At 27.6% G+C, this 16,245-nt stretch overlaps 1 protein-coding gene across 1 annotated transcript; it reads left to right on the forward strand.

The window, feature by feature from the left end:
• Positions 1-8,400: 8,400 nt before the first annotated feature.
• On the forward strand, positions 8,401-14,831 carry LOC122501023 (ectonucleoside triphosphate diphosphohydrolase 5-like). Its single transcript, XM_043610237.1, has 4 exons — positions 8,401-8,448; positions 12,797-13,924; positions 14,012-14,188; positions 14,592-14,831. Exons 1-4 carry the CDS (start codon positions 8,428-8,430, stop codon positions 14,667-14,669), a joined length of 1,404 nt encoding a protein of 467 aa, XP_043466172.1. The 5' UTR covers positions 8,401-8,427; the 3' UTR covers positions 14,670-14,831.
• Positions 14,832-16,245: the final 1,414 nt, after the last annotated feature.

The raw sequence follows: 16,245 nt of genomic DNA on the forward strand, positions 1-16,245 counted from the left end.
TAAACTAATAATTAAACATTTTTAATACTTCTAACCATTTAATAAATATTATATATTTCTTCGTTATTTTTGATTTTGAACTCAATTTAAGCAGTGGCCTACAATTCCCCAACATTTTTAAAAATCATAAAATTGGACTCTTTGGTAAAACTGAAATTTCTTTAAGGTAAGTAATAATTTTGGGAAACTGACTATGATATATGTTAGTTTATACACTAAGTTTAGTTTATACACTATAATATATGTTAGTTTCTGACACGAAACATTTAAAAATTTTGTGTGTAAGATATTGAGCTAAAAAAAGTGTGGCCCACAATTCCCCAATCTCCTTTACGTATATAATAGTATTAATTTTTTTTAAAAATAAAATCCTGAAAGCAATATTGGTTAATAATTACTGGCGCAGAGTTATATTGAAAATAATATGGAAGATTTTAGTTTCCAATTACCAAACAACAAACTTTTTTAAAAATTTATTTTGAAAAAATTATTAAACACTGAGAAATGTTCTGATGGTTATTTTAACTAGAATTTCGTGTTAAATATACCCTAACCAGAACTATTTTTCAGTAAAGTTTTTATTAATTGAAAGTATTTTTTGTGCAAAGCGGAATATATATATATATGTTAAATAATATTTGTCAGAATATTTCTAGTTTTTGTTTTTTGCTAATTTATTAATTATTAAGAACAAGTTATTTATTAATTATGAGTTAATTTTTAACTTTAATTCTTAATATGTAAGTAAATAATAATTTCTTAAAAAATATTTAGCATAAAGAATTTTTTAAATATATAAATTTCTTTAGAAAATACGTTATTGTCTATTTTTACAATTCATACAAATTAAAGATATCGAAACTTTTTTGATATTCCCCTCACTCTCTAAATCTGAATCAGCGATAAGTATGCCACTATTTCAATTAGCGTATATGACGGGTTCCACGTTAAGTGACCCAGGTCAAAATTTTAAATGTTTGGGATCGGGTAAAAATTTTGCAGAAACAGTAGTCCTATTAGATACAATTAAAAATACCAAATATTATTAATTTATTTAAACAAATATAAAAACTGGAGGGGGTCAAAGTTTAAATTTTTGGTCTAACATGGAATATTTAAAAATTTGTAGTTTCTTTAAAACAAAACGAAAATACGTTTTCTATTTTGGGTTTTTCTGCTGTTTTTCAACACTTTCTAATGGTGTAAACAAATGTAGAGAAAAAAAATGTTTGACCTTGAAAAATTAAATTAAAAAATAAAATTTCATTTTTTCATCAAATGGACAGTTTTTATTTTAAAAAAAAAAATTTTATCATAAAGGTGAGGTTTTTTCCTAAAAAAAATGTATAGGTCAAAACGTGGGACAAGAACTTTTAACTGGTCAAAATAAACATTTACTTCTGCAATCCACCGCACCTGCTCGTTGTTGGGCTATATATGGGGCATTCCACGCCAAGTCGGACACCTTTTGACTTTTGCATCTCCGATTTTTTTCAAATATTTTTTTTCTTTTAGTGCTGGTTGAAAGGAACTTCCATGATTTTTTTCAAATTTTTTCATGAAGTAATTTAAGAGATCTGGGTTTTTGAAAAATCACGTTTTTTACATAAATTTTTTTTTTAAATGCTTATAACTCGGACAAAAATTGATCAAATTGGACGTTCGATATATGAAAATTTTTGTTTTTACACGTAGTTTTTGATAAAAATATTAAAAAAAAATTTTTTTTTAATTTACCAAAAAAATTTTAAATTTTAAAAATAAAATTTAATTTTTAAGAATGTATGTATCGATCGATTTTTTTCAAAATTTTTTGTAAGAAACTGGTACTAAATTAAGAATTTTTAATCCTTGTCTGATTGTGGGCAAACGATGGGATCTATTTATTTTGTAATTTTTAATTTTTGTATACGCAGTGGAAACGGTAGGTAGCCAAATGCGTAACTTGACATTTGACCAAATCATGCAAATTTTTCAAACTAAAACTGTTTTCAGACTGAGTCTCTCCGAACTTAACCTTCTTACTGTTTAAAAAAGTGATTTGATCAAATTGCAAGTTAGGCATTTGGCTACCTACCGTTTTACAAAAATTAAAAATTTCAAAATAAATAGATCCCATCGTTTGCCCACAATCAGACAAGGATTAAAAATTCTTAATTTAGTACCAGTTTCTTACAAAAAATTTTGAAAAAAATCGATCGATACATACATTCTTAAAAATTAAATTTTATTTTTAAAATTTAAAATTTTTTTGGTAAATTAAAAAAAAATTTTTTTTAAATATTTTTATCAAAAACTACGTGTAAAAACAAAAATTTTCATATATCGAACGTCCAATTTGATCAATTTTTGTCCGAGTTATAAGCATTTAAAAAAAAAATTTATGTAAAAAACGTGATTTTTCAAAAACCCAGATCTCTTAAATTACTTCATGAAAAAATTTGAAAAAAATCATGGAAGTTCCTTTCAACCAGCACTAAAAGAAAAAAAATATTTGAAAAAAATCGGAGATGCAAAAGTCAAAAGGTGTCCGACTTGGCGTGGAATGCCCCATATATTGTTTATAACAATTGAAATAGATTATTTTATGCTTTATTAATTATCTGGTGGTCATATTGGATGAATTTAAATTTATTTAGATCATGTGCATCAACGGAATAAGAAAATCAACCTCCTTTTTTAAAAAAGTGTATTAATTTGTTAACTTTGATTTAAAAAAAATTATAAATAATTAAAATCTCCAAAATCGGCCTCGAAGGATGTCTTAAGAATTTATTCCCCTTTAATTTAAGACAAAGAACACTCAAATCGGTTAAAAATTGTAAGCTATAGACATTTTTTAATAGTAAATTGTAAAAAAAATTCCACTGTGGGACGGTGCACGGCAGAATAAGTAAATGCTTAATTTGACCAGTTAAAAGTTCTTGTCCCACGTTTTGACCTATACATTTTTTTTAGGAAAAAACCTCACCTTTCTGATAAAATTTTTTTAAAAAAATTAAAAACTGCCCATTTGATAAAAAAATGAAATTTTATTTTTTAATTTAATTTTTCAAGGTCAAACAATTTTTTTTCTCTACATTTGTTCACACTATTAGAAAGTGTTGAAAAACAGCAGCAAAACCCAAAATAGAAAACGTATTTTCGTTTTGTTTTACAGAAACTACAAATTTTTCAAATATTCTATGTAAATTTTTGACCTGGGTCACTTGACGTGGAACCCGTCATATGCGCTGTGAATTAGTGAAATTTCACTAAATAATCAGTGAAACTTCACTGATTAATTAGCGCATATACGCTGTTTTAAAATAGTGGCATACTTATCGCTGAGAATCAGTGAAATTTCGCTGATTCAGATTTAGAGAGCACGAAAAGCAAATGAAAATATAAAACTCCTTATTGTTAATTGATAAGAAAACATAATTTTTTTAAAAATATTTCGCTCGAGAAACTTACAAAAACGAAAAAAGGAAAATTTAACATTCGCTTGTATAAATTTCTACTTAAATTTAAATTTCATATCTTTATAAGATATATTCATTTTAATCTTAAAATTGTTTTAGAGAAAATTTTCCTCAGCTTCTGAAATTAATAAGTTATTTATAAAGAAAAATATTTTAAACAAAATAACAAAACGATGCATACAGCCAGATAGCTTGCAGCAAGCTTGTTATAGAACATTTGCAAGATTGCTACAAGCTTAAAATGTCCCTTCCATAAGAAGCTTGAACAAATTTTCTATATTAATGTTATATTTTTATAAATTAGTTTATTAATTTTATGTTCAAAATTATTGAAAATTTATCTCTTTCCAGAAGAGAGAATATTAAAAATTCGTACAATGTAAAATAAAAGCATTATTAGAACTATAATAATATTAGCCAGGTATATTATTTATTTTAGCTATTTTGTTAGCTAGATTATTAGCTGCCCGTGTAGAAATTTCCCCATTTGTCCCTATCTCTAGTAGGGACCTCGCTAGATTCTGACTAGAATCTCTAGTCTAGAAAAACTAGTCGGGCTTCAATCAAATTCTAGTTAGATAATTCAGACTGGAAAAAACTCACTAGGACCTTATCGATTTCAAACTAGACAAACTAGTGTACAAGTATGACATACATGAATTATCTTTCTATAGATATAAATAATTCAGATTAATAGATAGAAAAACTTACTAGCATTATTTATTAAAAAATTTTGCATATTATTTAATTATTTAATTTTTTAACATTTTTTAAACAAAATTTTAAATATTGTAGAATATTTTTACAAAAAATTCCAATAAAGCAATTTTATTAAATAAAAATCTTTTATTTAATATGTAAATTAAAAGAATAAAACATAAATAAATATTAATTATGTGGGTATAACTAATTTTTATTACCTAAATATTGTAATATTATTCGTAAAAATAATTTTTTTTTAAAAAGATATGTATGTGCAATTATACTTTAAAATGTTTTTCACAATTAATGCAAGTATTTAATAATAATTAAAAAGATGCTATAATATTATAATTACAATAATAAATTGAATAATATAATTATAATAATTATAGTAAATATAAAAAGCACTGCAATTAGTAATGTTTAATTTTTCAATAATGTCATAATTAATTATTATTAACTATCATTAGGAATGCAGAGTTAAATAAGAGTGATGAATAATAACTCCCTAAAATTCAAAATATTATGAATTAATTATATCTATAACGTTATTGAAAAATTAAACATAACTAATTTATTACATTACTTTTTATATTTTTATATTTACTATAATTGTTTTAATAAATAATAATAATAATAATAAATAATATAATAATAAATAATATATTACAATATTTAGTTAATAAAAATTAATTATATCCACATAATTAATATTTATTTATGGTTTATTCTTTTTTAATTTACTTAATAAATAAAAGATTTTGTTTAAATAATTAAAAAATTAAGTAATCAAATAATATGCAAACTTTTTTAATAAATAATGCTTGTAAGAATCATCTAACTAGAATTAGATTGGAACCCGACTAGTTTTTCTCGACTAGAGATTCTAGTCAGAATCTAGCGAGAGCCCTACTAGAGATAGGGACAAATGGCGGAATTTCCAAACGGGATGTACTTTAAGCGGAAGTCCATCCAACCTATCATGGCCGAGAGGTATGTGTATCCGTCTGGTGTCCCCAAGGTCCAAGGTTCGAACCCTCATAGGCACGAGATTTTTCGTGTGCAACAATCATTAATAATGTTAATATGAATGGAGAATTCAATTATAAATAAGTTAAGTTGAAAAATAATAATTTTTAAAACCGGTAGAAGTGAACTAGAACTTCTAGTCGGGGCCCTATCAACTAGAGCGTGACAAAATCGACTAGAACCCCACCAGTTTCTCTAGTTGGAGCCCTTTTTCAAATGGGGTAAACTGGTGAGGTCCCCACTAGAACCCGACCACCATTTCTACACGGGATATGCTATAGCTAACAACGCCTAGCTACCCAGTGAGAAATTTCTCACCGGTCCAATATCGGTCCAATATTGGGAGCCAAGAGACCGATCATCGGTCCAATAAAGGCTCCCAATATTGGACCAATATGGGCTGATGCTTGGGATGTAACGGCATCGCCAATCATCGGTTGTCAATATTGGTCCAATATTGGCCGAATATTGGCAACCAAGAGAAAAAAATTTTTTTAAATAAATTTTTTTTAATTAAATAATAATAATAAAAAATTAATGTTTATAATTTTTGTTTAATATATTTATTTGTTTAATTATTTATTTTTAATAATTCATGTAAATAATAAATAATTTATTATTTATAAATTATAATTATTTAAAAATGCAGCAGCTATTAGAAAATAGCATTCTGCAAAAAAATTCTATCATTGAAAAATCAATGATAGGCGAGAGAAATCCGCGTCTTTAAATAGATTCGCAGATGATAGACAAGAGATATCCGCGTCATTAAACGGATTCGCAGATATACTCTGGTCTCGCGACGAATCTCTCGATACTTATATACACTGGAGTCGCCGTGTCAGTTGCGAGAACGGTTACAGCGTCCCTCTTGCGGCGGAGATAAGAATTGTCACGTAAACTGCGGGTATAATAAGGCGGTCGGTAAAGCGATTTAGCAGTTTACGTGACAATTCTTATCTCCGCCGAAAGAGGGACGCTGTAACCGTTCTCGCAACTGACACGGCGACTCCAGTGTATATAAGTATCGAGAGATTCGTCGCGAGACCAGAGTATATCTGCGAATCCGTTTAATGACGCGGATATCTCTTGTCTATCATCTGCGAATCTATTTAAAGACGCGGATTTCTCTCGCCTATCATTGATTTTTCAATGATAGAATTTTTTTGCAGAATGCTATTTTCTAATAGCTGCTGCATTTTTAAATAATTATAATTTATAAATAATAAATTATTTATTATTTACATGAATTATTAAAAATAAATAATTAAACAAATAAATATATTAAACAAAAATTATAAACATTAATTTTTTATTATTATTATTTAATTAAAAAAAATTTATTTAAAAAAATTTTTTTCTCTTGGTTGCCAATATTCGGCCAATATTGGACCAATATTGACAACCGATGATTGGCGATGCCGTTACATCCCAAGCATCAGCCCATATTGGTCCAATATTGGGAGTCAATCGGCGCCCAGCACGGCAACCAATATTGGACCGATATTGGACCGATTAAAGTCTATTGGCAATTTCTCACTGGGTAATATTTAGTAGCTGGAGTACCTAATATAATTGCTATCCATATAATAGCAATTAAAATTAGCTGCGATTGCTAAGAATTAGTTGCATTAGCTAACTTTTTTTCTCCGCGTGTACATTAATTTAATATTAATAAAATTTTTAGTAGCAATTTTTAAATTAAATTTTCACATTCTAGTAAACAGAACTAAAATTATACAGTTTAAAAAAACTGTAAAAAAAAGAAAAAAATTAATCATTTGTCACTGCTTAGTTACAGCAAAATTATAATTGCAGAGAAAATTACTAACATAAATAATTTATTGTATAGGTAACGTCGAAGTAAAAATGTTTAGATTAACGTCACTTTTTTACAAAAATAGGTAATTTATAGTTTCCTTTGTGCTGTGCATTGGCTCATTAAATCTCTAGATGAAGAAAGTAGTTCATTACAAACGTTTGATAACGTCTACTAGTTGATCTTGGAATTTTAAACTTTGAACAGGCAGAAAAATTCCGGGGATAATATTAATATAAGGTTTCAATTTTCTTTTCACTATAGAATGCAGTATTATATTCAAGAAAACGCTTTTGAAAACCTATTTAGTTAACAGAAAGTAAGGCAATTCATGTGTAATATCCCAATTAGAAAATTCAATTTCTTGAAAAAAGTTGTAACTGGAAGAATTAATCGTCCTCTTTAGTGGTAATAGCTAAAAATTTCTAAAGTGTGCCACTAATTTTCCCATGAAAAGATTTTTATATGTCGTTTCAATAATTTTAACGTATTTTCGTATCAAAATATAATTCCAAAGTTGTTTTGCAAAATTTTAATTTTTGTAAGAGTTATTGTTTAAACAATTTTTATGTATCAAATTATTAAATAAATTTTTTCTACCGTTCTATTTGATGGATTTTGATCAAATTTTGTATGAATACTATGCAATAATCATGCTTTTAAACAAAAATATTTGTTAGATTTTGTTCATTACTTAAGATAGCGCGTCTAAGCCTCAGTGATCGCGATCATAAAAATATTAAATAACTTTTCACCTAATGCAATATAATGCCTTTTTTTAAATACTCGTAATAAAACAGGTAATCATAATTGATTAGAAAAAATACGAAATTAGACGGAGAAGCTTATTTTATTTCTATTTGTTTATAAAAATATGTTAATATATTTATTCTGACAGATTCGTTAATTCTCTTTTCATTGGTGACATTTTTTCAATATTTCAAAAAATTGACCTCGATTTTTTATAAATTACTATTTAATTTGCTATTTTTACCAAAATCTGTCTACTGTTTTATTTTAAAATAAATTATTGCAAATTAAAGCTATATAGTTTTCTCCTATCGATATAGAAATTTTCGGAATGCCCTATTTTTTGTTTTTAAGATTGTTCTGCGCCGCAATCCATTTTATTTTTATCGGATATTACAATTATTACTTATTGGATGTAGTCACAATAATTATTCTTTGATATTGATAAATAAAGTAAATGAAATTTGAAAAAAATTAAGACTTTAGTCTTTCGTCAATATAACATTTTGTAACTACGATTGTCGAAGACGTGGCAAGAAAATTTTACGACAAAAGACTTATCACAAAAATATCGTGGAAGGGGGACTCGCTTATATTTTCGAGAAAATTTTTCTGTCTTTTCTTTATAGACTAACTTTCCATTGCTAGAACATATTAAGAAGGATGTCTGCTTTAAAGGGGAAGGTAAATTTACTTAATATACTATTATTTTATTGAAATTGGAAAAACTTAATTTTTACATTGCGTATAATGATACAAATGTTTTAAGAATTTTTTTTACTGCATATTTACTGCCTAAAATGTATTATTTATAGGTTTCTGGGGTCCTCTATTTATCTGAAGTTAGTTTAAAAAAATTGTAAATGGCAAATCCAAAATGGTGGACGAAATTTAAAAAAAAATTATCAGATTTTAATGTCTTTTGACATTTAAGAGTTTTCTGATTTGCTGATTAGGAATTTGAAATCATTTTTAAAAAATTCTTAAAAGAAAATTGCAATATGGTGGATACATTTTTGAAAAATCGAATCTTCTTGCCTGATACATTTGTTATTTGGGCATTTTTAACAAACATTTTTAAAATTTTCATCCGCCATATTGGAATTTTTGAAATCCGACTTCAGAATCGTAATCAGCAACACCAAAAGCCCTTGAATATCCAATGCTGTGGAAATCCATTAACTTGTTTTAAATTTCGTCCGCCATATTGTATCCGCCATTTTGAATTTTGACAAACTAATATTATATTCGTAATCAGCGACCCCAAAAACCCCCAGATACCGATTGATGTAAACATCCAACTAGCTGTATGAAAAATCCCTACTGAAAATCCCTATGTAGGATCCTACATAAGATCTTACATAGAATACTAACTATAAATTCATAAAAAATCCTAGAATGATTGTAAGAATCTACGTAGAAATCCATAAAAAAGCACATATGGATTTGGCACAGGATTTTTTATGAGAATTGATATAGGAACGCGCATTCGTGTTACTGGATAAAAATCTACGTTAATTCCAATATGATTACCTACATCTTTTCTGACATAATTTTCGTGTCAATTTCCTATGTCAATTCCCTTTGTCAATTTCCACCATACTTACCAATATAAAATCTTACAAAAATTCTTAGTTAAAATCTTACTTAATAATTATTAAAAATTTGTCTATATAGAATCGTAGAAAAATTCCTACATAAAATCTTACTTAATTATTAAAAATTTACCTATATAGAATCATATCAAACTTCCTACATAGAATCCCAGATCCCACGTAAGAATCCACATGGGATCCCATGTAAAAGCACATGTATATTTGGGACACGATTTGAAACAGGAATTCATGTGGGAATTTGAGTTTGTGTATATCTACATAAAAATCCACATGAATTCCTATGTGAGAATACATAAAGGATTCTATAAAGGATTTCATATGGGATTTCATATGGGTTTTCATGTTTCATACCCAGTAAAAAAAACTAATTCAAATGAATTGAAACGAATTAACATTTTTGGTAGGCTCCAATTCGTATTTGTCACAAAGCGGGATTCACTCAAGCTCTTTGTATATTCAATTGAATTTAATTCAATATGTACCAATCTGTCCAAACGAATTCGCATTCGAAAGAAATGGCCAAGGAATGCATTGAATTCGTGCTAACGAATTGAAAAAAAATTAAAGGCTCAAAACTTGTCCAGTGAATTGGTACGGATAGAAGGTTCGGAAGTTCAATACAGTTTCACGAATTCAGGAAAATTGCATCATGACTCCAATTCGTATTTGTCACAAAGCGGGATTCACGAAAGCTCTTTGTGAATTCTTTTTAATTCATTTCAATTAGTTTTCGTTTACTGGGTATATAAGATTTTACATAGGATTTCACAAAAGATTTAATATGTGATTACATTAGGGATCCATTGTGAAAATTTTCAAAGGATTAAAAATTATTTAATTAAAAATTAAATAATAAATTGTATTAGCATTTTAAATCATCAGGAAGAAAAAAATTAGATAATTTGAAACACTTCTTCTGAGCTATAAACTCTCAGTTATATAGTCTTAAAAAATCATGTTAACAGGGGGAGAAGTCGCTCTCGCCACCTGGCGGTGAAAGTATATGAACTGTGGTATTCTGTATCATTAATAAAAAACCACATGGGATTCTATGTAAGATCCCATGTGGAAAATTATATGGAAAATAATATAGGATCTCACCTGGGATTTCATATAATTTTCATTTCTATGTAAAATCCTACGTAAGATCTCATATGGTTTCATATGCGGGAAATAACATAGGAAATTACATGGGATCTTACGTAGGATTTTACATAGAAATGAAAATTATATGAAATCCCAGGTGAGATCCTATATTATTTTCCATATAATTTTCCACATGGGATCTTACATAGAATCCCATGTGGTTTTTTATTAATGATACAGAATACCACAGTTCATATACTTTCACCGCCAGGTGGCGAGAGCGACTTCTCCCCCTGTTAACATGATTTTTTAAGACTATATAACTGAGAGTTTATAGCTCAGAAGAAGTGTTTCAAATTATCTAATTTTTTTCTTCCTGATGATTTAAAATGCTAATACAATTTATTATTTAATTTTTAATTAAATAATTTTTAATCCTTTGAAAATTTTCACAATGGATCCCTAATGTAATCACATATTAAATCTTTTGTGAAATCCTATGTAAAATCTTATATATGAAACATGAAAACCCATATGAAATCCCATATGAAATCCTTTATAGAATCCTTTATGTATTCTCACATAGGAATTCATGTGGATTTTTATGTAGATATACACAAACTCAAATTCCCACATGAATTCCTGTTTCAAATCGTGTCCCAAATATACATGTGCTTTTACATGGGATCCCATGTGGATTCTTACGTGGGATCTGGGATTTTATACATGTTTTTGTATAAGAACCCACGTAAGATCCCATGTAGGATCCCATGTGGGTATTTTTAATAGGGTAAGTAAGATTCTATGTAGGAAGTTTGGTATGATTCTATATAGGTAAATTTTTAATAATTAAGTAAGATTTTATGTAGGAATTTTTCTACGATTCTATATAGACAAATTTTTAATAATTATTAAGTAAGATTTTAACTAAGAATTTTTGTAAGATTTTATATTGGTAAGTATGGTGGAAATTGACAAAGGGAATTGACATAGGAAATTGACACGAAAATTATGTCAGAAAAGATGTAGGTAATCATATTGGAATTAACGTAGATTTTTATCCAGTAACACGAATGCGCGTTCCTATATCAATTCTCATAAAAAATCCTGTGCCAAATCCATATGTGCTTTTTTATGGATTTCTACGTAGATTCTTACAATCATTCTAGGATTTTTTATGAATTTATAGTTAGTATTCTATGTAAGATCTTATGTAGGATCCTACATAGGGATTTTCAGTAGGGATCTATGCATTTAAAAACATTTTCTCGGGGTCTCGCTCGGGGTTAAACTCATTTACAGGGGGGTTAATAATGATAATGCAAAACAAAATTTTCTATTTTTTTTCCTTTTTGAAAGTGATACTTTTTCAGAAAATCATCACATGTTAATCCATGGTTGCCACAAAATGATAAATAATAAAATTCCAGGATTTTCCAGGTCAATAATTATGAAATTCCAGTCAAAAATTAAAAATATATCTGTTCCAATTACACATCGTCAGCTCTAAAATTTTTTTTCAACTTCCAAATACCAAAAACTTAAAAAGAATTACAAACCAAAAATGTTTCTACCTTATAGATTTTTATATGGCAATAAGATAAAAACATTTTTTTAATTTTAAGTTAAAATATTCTTAAAGATCTTTAACAGGCAAAATTTCAGACATTTTTTTAAATTAAAAAAAAATTATTTCTTGTTCCTAAACTATGGCAAGAACAATATACTAATTAATATATCTGGGTCATCGAAATGAATATTTAATTCACAATTAATAAATGTAGCCACAGCCGATAATCAGCAGGAGATGAAAAATTATTTTTTGAGCGAACTTTATCTTCTGTTTATACTAACGCAATTGTTAGTCAAAAAAATGTTTACTGATCCCAAACTATTGCTAGAACAATTCCAATTAATATCTAGGTCATCGAAATTAATTTAATTCATAAAAAGTAACCACAGCCGATAATCAGCAGAAGATGAAAAACTATTTTTTGAGCGAACTTTATCTTCTGTTTACTTACAATTGTTATTCAAAAAAGTTTTTACTGTTTCCAGGTTTTTCATACGTTATTATTATTTTGCTTTGCATTGAAAGATTCGGGAGGCCAAAAGAAGTTCGGATAAAATAATTTTCGATTCGGATAATAATAATAGAGGTTCCACTGTATAATAATACGAGATTTTCCCGAATTTCAAATTAGAATTACATTTCATAGAATTTTGAATAAGAACTATATTGCAATTACATTAATTTTCCAATATAAGATACTATAGAAAAGCATGAGGCATTTCTATATATCTTGACTAAATAAGTAACATTTTTACAGTTAAGATTAGATGGAGACGATCACAATATTAGGAGATTTGACATTATATCGAGGTCAACAAACCAGAGGGATGTGTCAAAAACCATTCTGAAACAATATACGCTGTTATTCCTGGGATTTGTATTATCAAGCCATGTGGCTTTTGCGAACGGTTCAACACTTCCTCCAGTTGAAGAAACAACAACACTCGATTCTCAGAAACCTCTTTACGCTGTCATTATTGATGCCGGATCGACTGGATCTCGAGTATTCGCATTTCGTTTCCGCACTTCGACTGAGAATGGCAGTCCAGTCTTGGAAAGCGAATTGTTTCATCAGGAGAAGCCGGGCTTGAGTTCATACGCCGACAATCCTATCGAGGCGACGAAATCTCTTGGAATTCTTGTTGAAAAGGCAAAATCCGCTATTCCTTCCTCCGAATGGGGCGACACTCCACTTCTTCTGAAAGCCACAGCCGGCCTTCGACTTCTTCCTGCTGACAAGGCGAATCGAATTCTAGAGGTGACGAGAAATTTTCTTAACTCTTCCGGTTTTCAATTGAACGAAAATTCGGTGTCAATAATGGAAGGTGTTGACGAGGGAATTTTCTCATGGGTCACTGCCAATTTCCTACTGGGACGATTTAGTCAACAGGGCACGCAAAGTCTGGTGGCGGTCATCGATCTTGGCGGTGGATCAACACAAGTTACCTATCGTCCTAACGAGGAAAATATAAAAGCTTTAAACCACTCTATTCATAATATCAGTGTGTTTAACCAAAAAATGAGTGTCTTTACTCACAGTTATTTGGGCATGGGTCTCATGGCTGCGAGAAAGGCAATTCTGGTACCGAAATCAGCAGCGAAAAATGAAAATGGAATTGTCGTGGTGCACTCGAAATGTTTTGATCCATTAGCTAATGCTGCGTGGAAGTATGGAAGTCAAGATTATGAAGTTATGGGTTCAGCAGAAAATGCACCAGAAGTTGACCAGAATAGCACCAAAGATGGGGACAAAAGTTCGTCTAATAAATTTGAAGATTGTCTGAATTTGGTTAAAAACTACACAAATACGATTGAAAATAGACCAGTGGGTTTAAACAAAGAAGATATTTTTGCCTTTGCGTATTATTTTGACCGAACTTCTGAGGTAAAGAAATGACAATTCGATAAATTCTATTTTTTTAATCAGTTCTTCTTTTAATTGTTTCTAAATTAATGAACGTTGCTTTCGTAGGTTGGATTGATAGACCGAAAAATGGGAGGAAAGATTACGCTTGAAGATATTCATAAAACTGCTTTAGAAGCTTGTAATATCGGGAATCGGGAGCAACCATTCATGTGTCTTGATTTAACTTACATTTACTCCTTGTTGACAGATGTTTACGGTCTTAATCCAGAAAACAATCTCCAGGTAACCGCAGGGTTTCTTTAACATGCTTCTTCTATTTTTATTAAACATTCGGATCAGAGCAAAGTTTACTTCTTATTCTAAACTACAGTTTTTAATAATAATTTATAAAAATTTAAAATTTTTACTTTTACACACTCAGTTTTTTTAAAAGTATCAAATAGATACTAAAGCGGATCAAATAGATGCCAAAAATGTGGATCAATTTTTGATTTGACCTACATTTTTGGTATCAATTCGTTGCGATTTGATACTTTTAACTTAATTTTTCATGTTACTTTTAATACAAAAATTTATATAAATTTTACTTTTTCTATATTCAAAAAAACTTTGAGTATATAATCGACCCCTAAATAAAGCAATAAATAAATGATATTTTGAAGTAATATAAATTTTGTATTTTCAGATCAGTGACAGTATTTCTGGTCATCAATTAAACTGGGCTTTAGGATTGGCTTTGAACATGTTACAAAGTAAATTTTAATGTTCAAAGGATAAACAAAAGTAAAGAGGTGTATTTTTTTTAAACAAAATGCGTTAAAATCATTGTTAAAATTTTTTAATTTTGAAAATTCTATAAATTTACAATTAAAAACATTAAATAATGAAAATAATTATATTATTTAATGTATCAAATTTCTGTTAAAATTGCAACGTTCATAATTAAAGAAGCATATAATATGTTTTGAAGAAGTGTTTTATTTCTTGAAATGACTGAATTTTGTTAACAAAACAGAATTGCATTTTTTACTAAGAAATTTTTTTTAAATGCATAAATATGGTAAAATGTTAACAATAAGAATGTAGTGGAAAAATATAGGTACCTGCTTTTATAAAATATACGTGAAATCAATTGAGGGTCAACATATTTAAGGCTCAAAATTTTCTGCTTCTAAATTAAAAATGGATTTAAAATTTTAATTTTTAGTAAGCATTTCGTATTTGTATAAAGATTACGAAAAAGATCCTCTAAAAACCTTTTAATTTTTTATTTATTTGACAATGATTTTTAATTGAAAAAAAATTATAACCGGTTCTTCGATCGAAACCCTCAATTCATAATTAATTTCTTCAAATTATTTTACATATGAAGATTTGATTTTCCGATTTTTATTATTACTTTGAAAAATAATGATTAATGATATATAATTGCATAAAGTTATTCATTTATGCGAGTAAAACATTTGTAACACGAATAGTATTCAAAGTAAACACAAGTAACAATTGTATTACGAAATTTAAAATGTTTCTTTAAAGGAGAAACTAAGAATAATCTTCTTTTCAAAAACATATAATATTTTATAGTATAAATTACGTGGATATCCCAGTAGCTGTCCATTTTTTAAGAATACTCGTGTAGTAATATAAATCAATTTTTTAAAACAATTTTATAATATTGTTGTATTGATATAATAAAATTATTAGTTTGCGTAAATAGATTCACAAAATATAATTTTTTTATAATTGTTATTGTTAAAATAAAAGTGAACAGTAACTGGATCATCAAAGGAAATTTTTTTTAGTATAAAGTTTTTTTTAGAGAATTTCCTTAAAAACCTTTCTGTCTATATTTTTAAAATTTATACAAACTAAAAATATTGAAAATTTTTTAATAGTTTCCTCATGGAAAGCAAATAAAAATAAAATTCCTTGTTTGTTAATTGCTATATAAAAATTTTGTATATTGTTACAAAAATTTTTTTTAACTTTCAAATAGAAGAAAAAAAGTGGAATAAATGATTCTCTTAATTTTATTTTGGATATAAATTAAATATTATTTAAATATTATTTACACAACACTCACATCATTAACTTTTTATTTTCTAAAAATTGTAAATTTGATTTATTTAATACACCTGCGACCACAATTGAACAAATTTCTTTTTAATACATCTCACTTATAAATAAATTATTTTTTCTCTTCTACTATTAATATAAATTAATAATAATCTCTCTAAATTTGATTCAGTTAAAAATATATAACTGATTTAAAACATGGATACTTTTTAAAAATGAAAAGTTAGAATGATTTTGATAACAACTTGTTTTATTAATTTATG

This window comes from Leptopilina heterotoma, unplaced genomic scaffold (genome assembly GCF_015476425.1).
Source record: "Leptopilina heterotoma isolate Lh14 unplaced genomic scaffold, ASM1547642v1 Lhet_198, whole genome shotgun sequence".
Classification (NCBI taxonomy): Eukaryota; Metazoa; Arthropoda; class Insecta; order Hymenoptera; family Figitidae; genus Leptopilina; species Leptopilina heterotoma.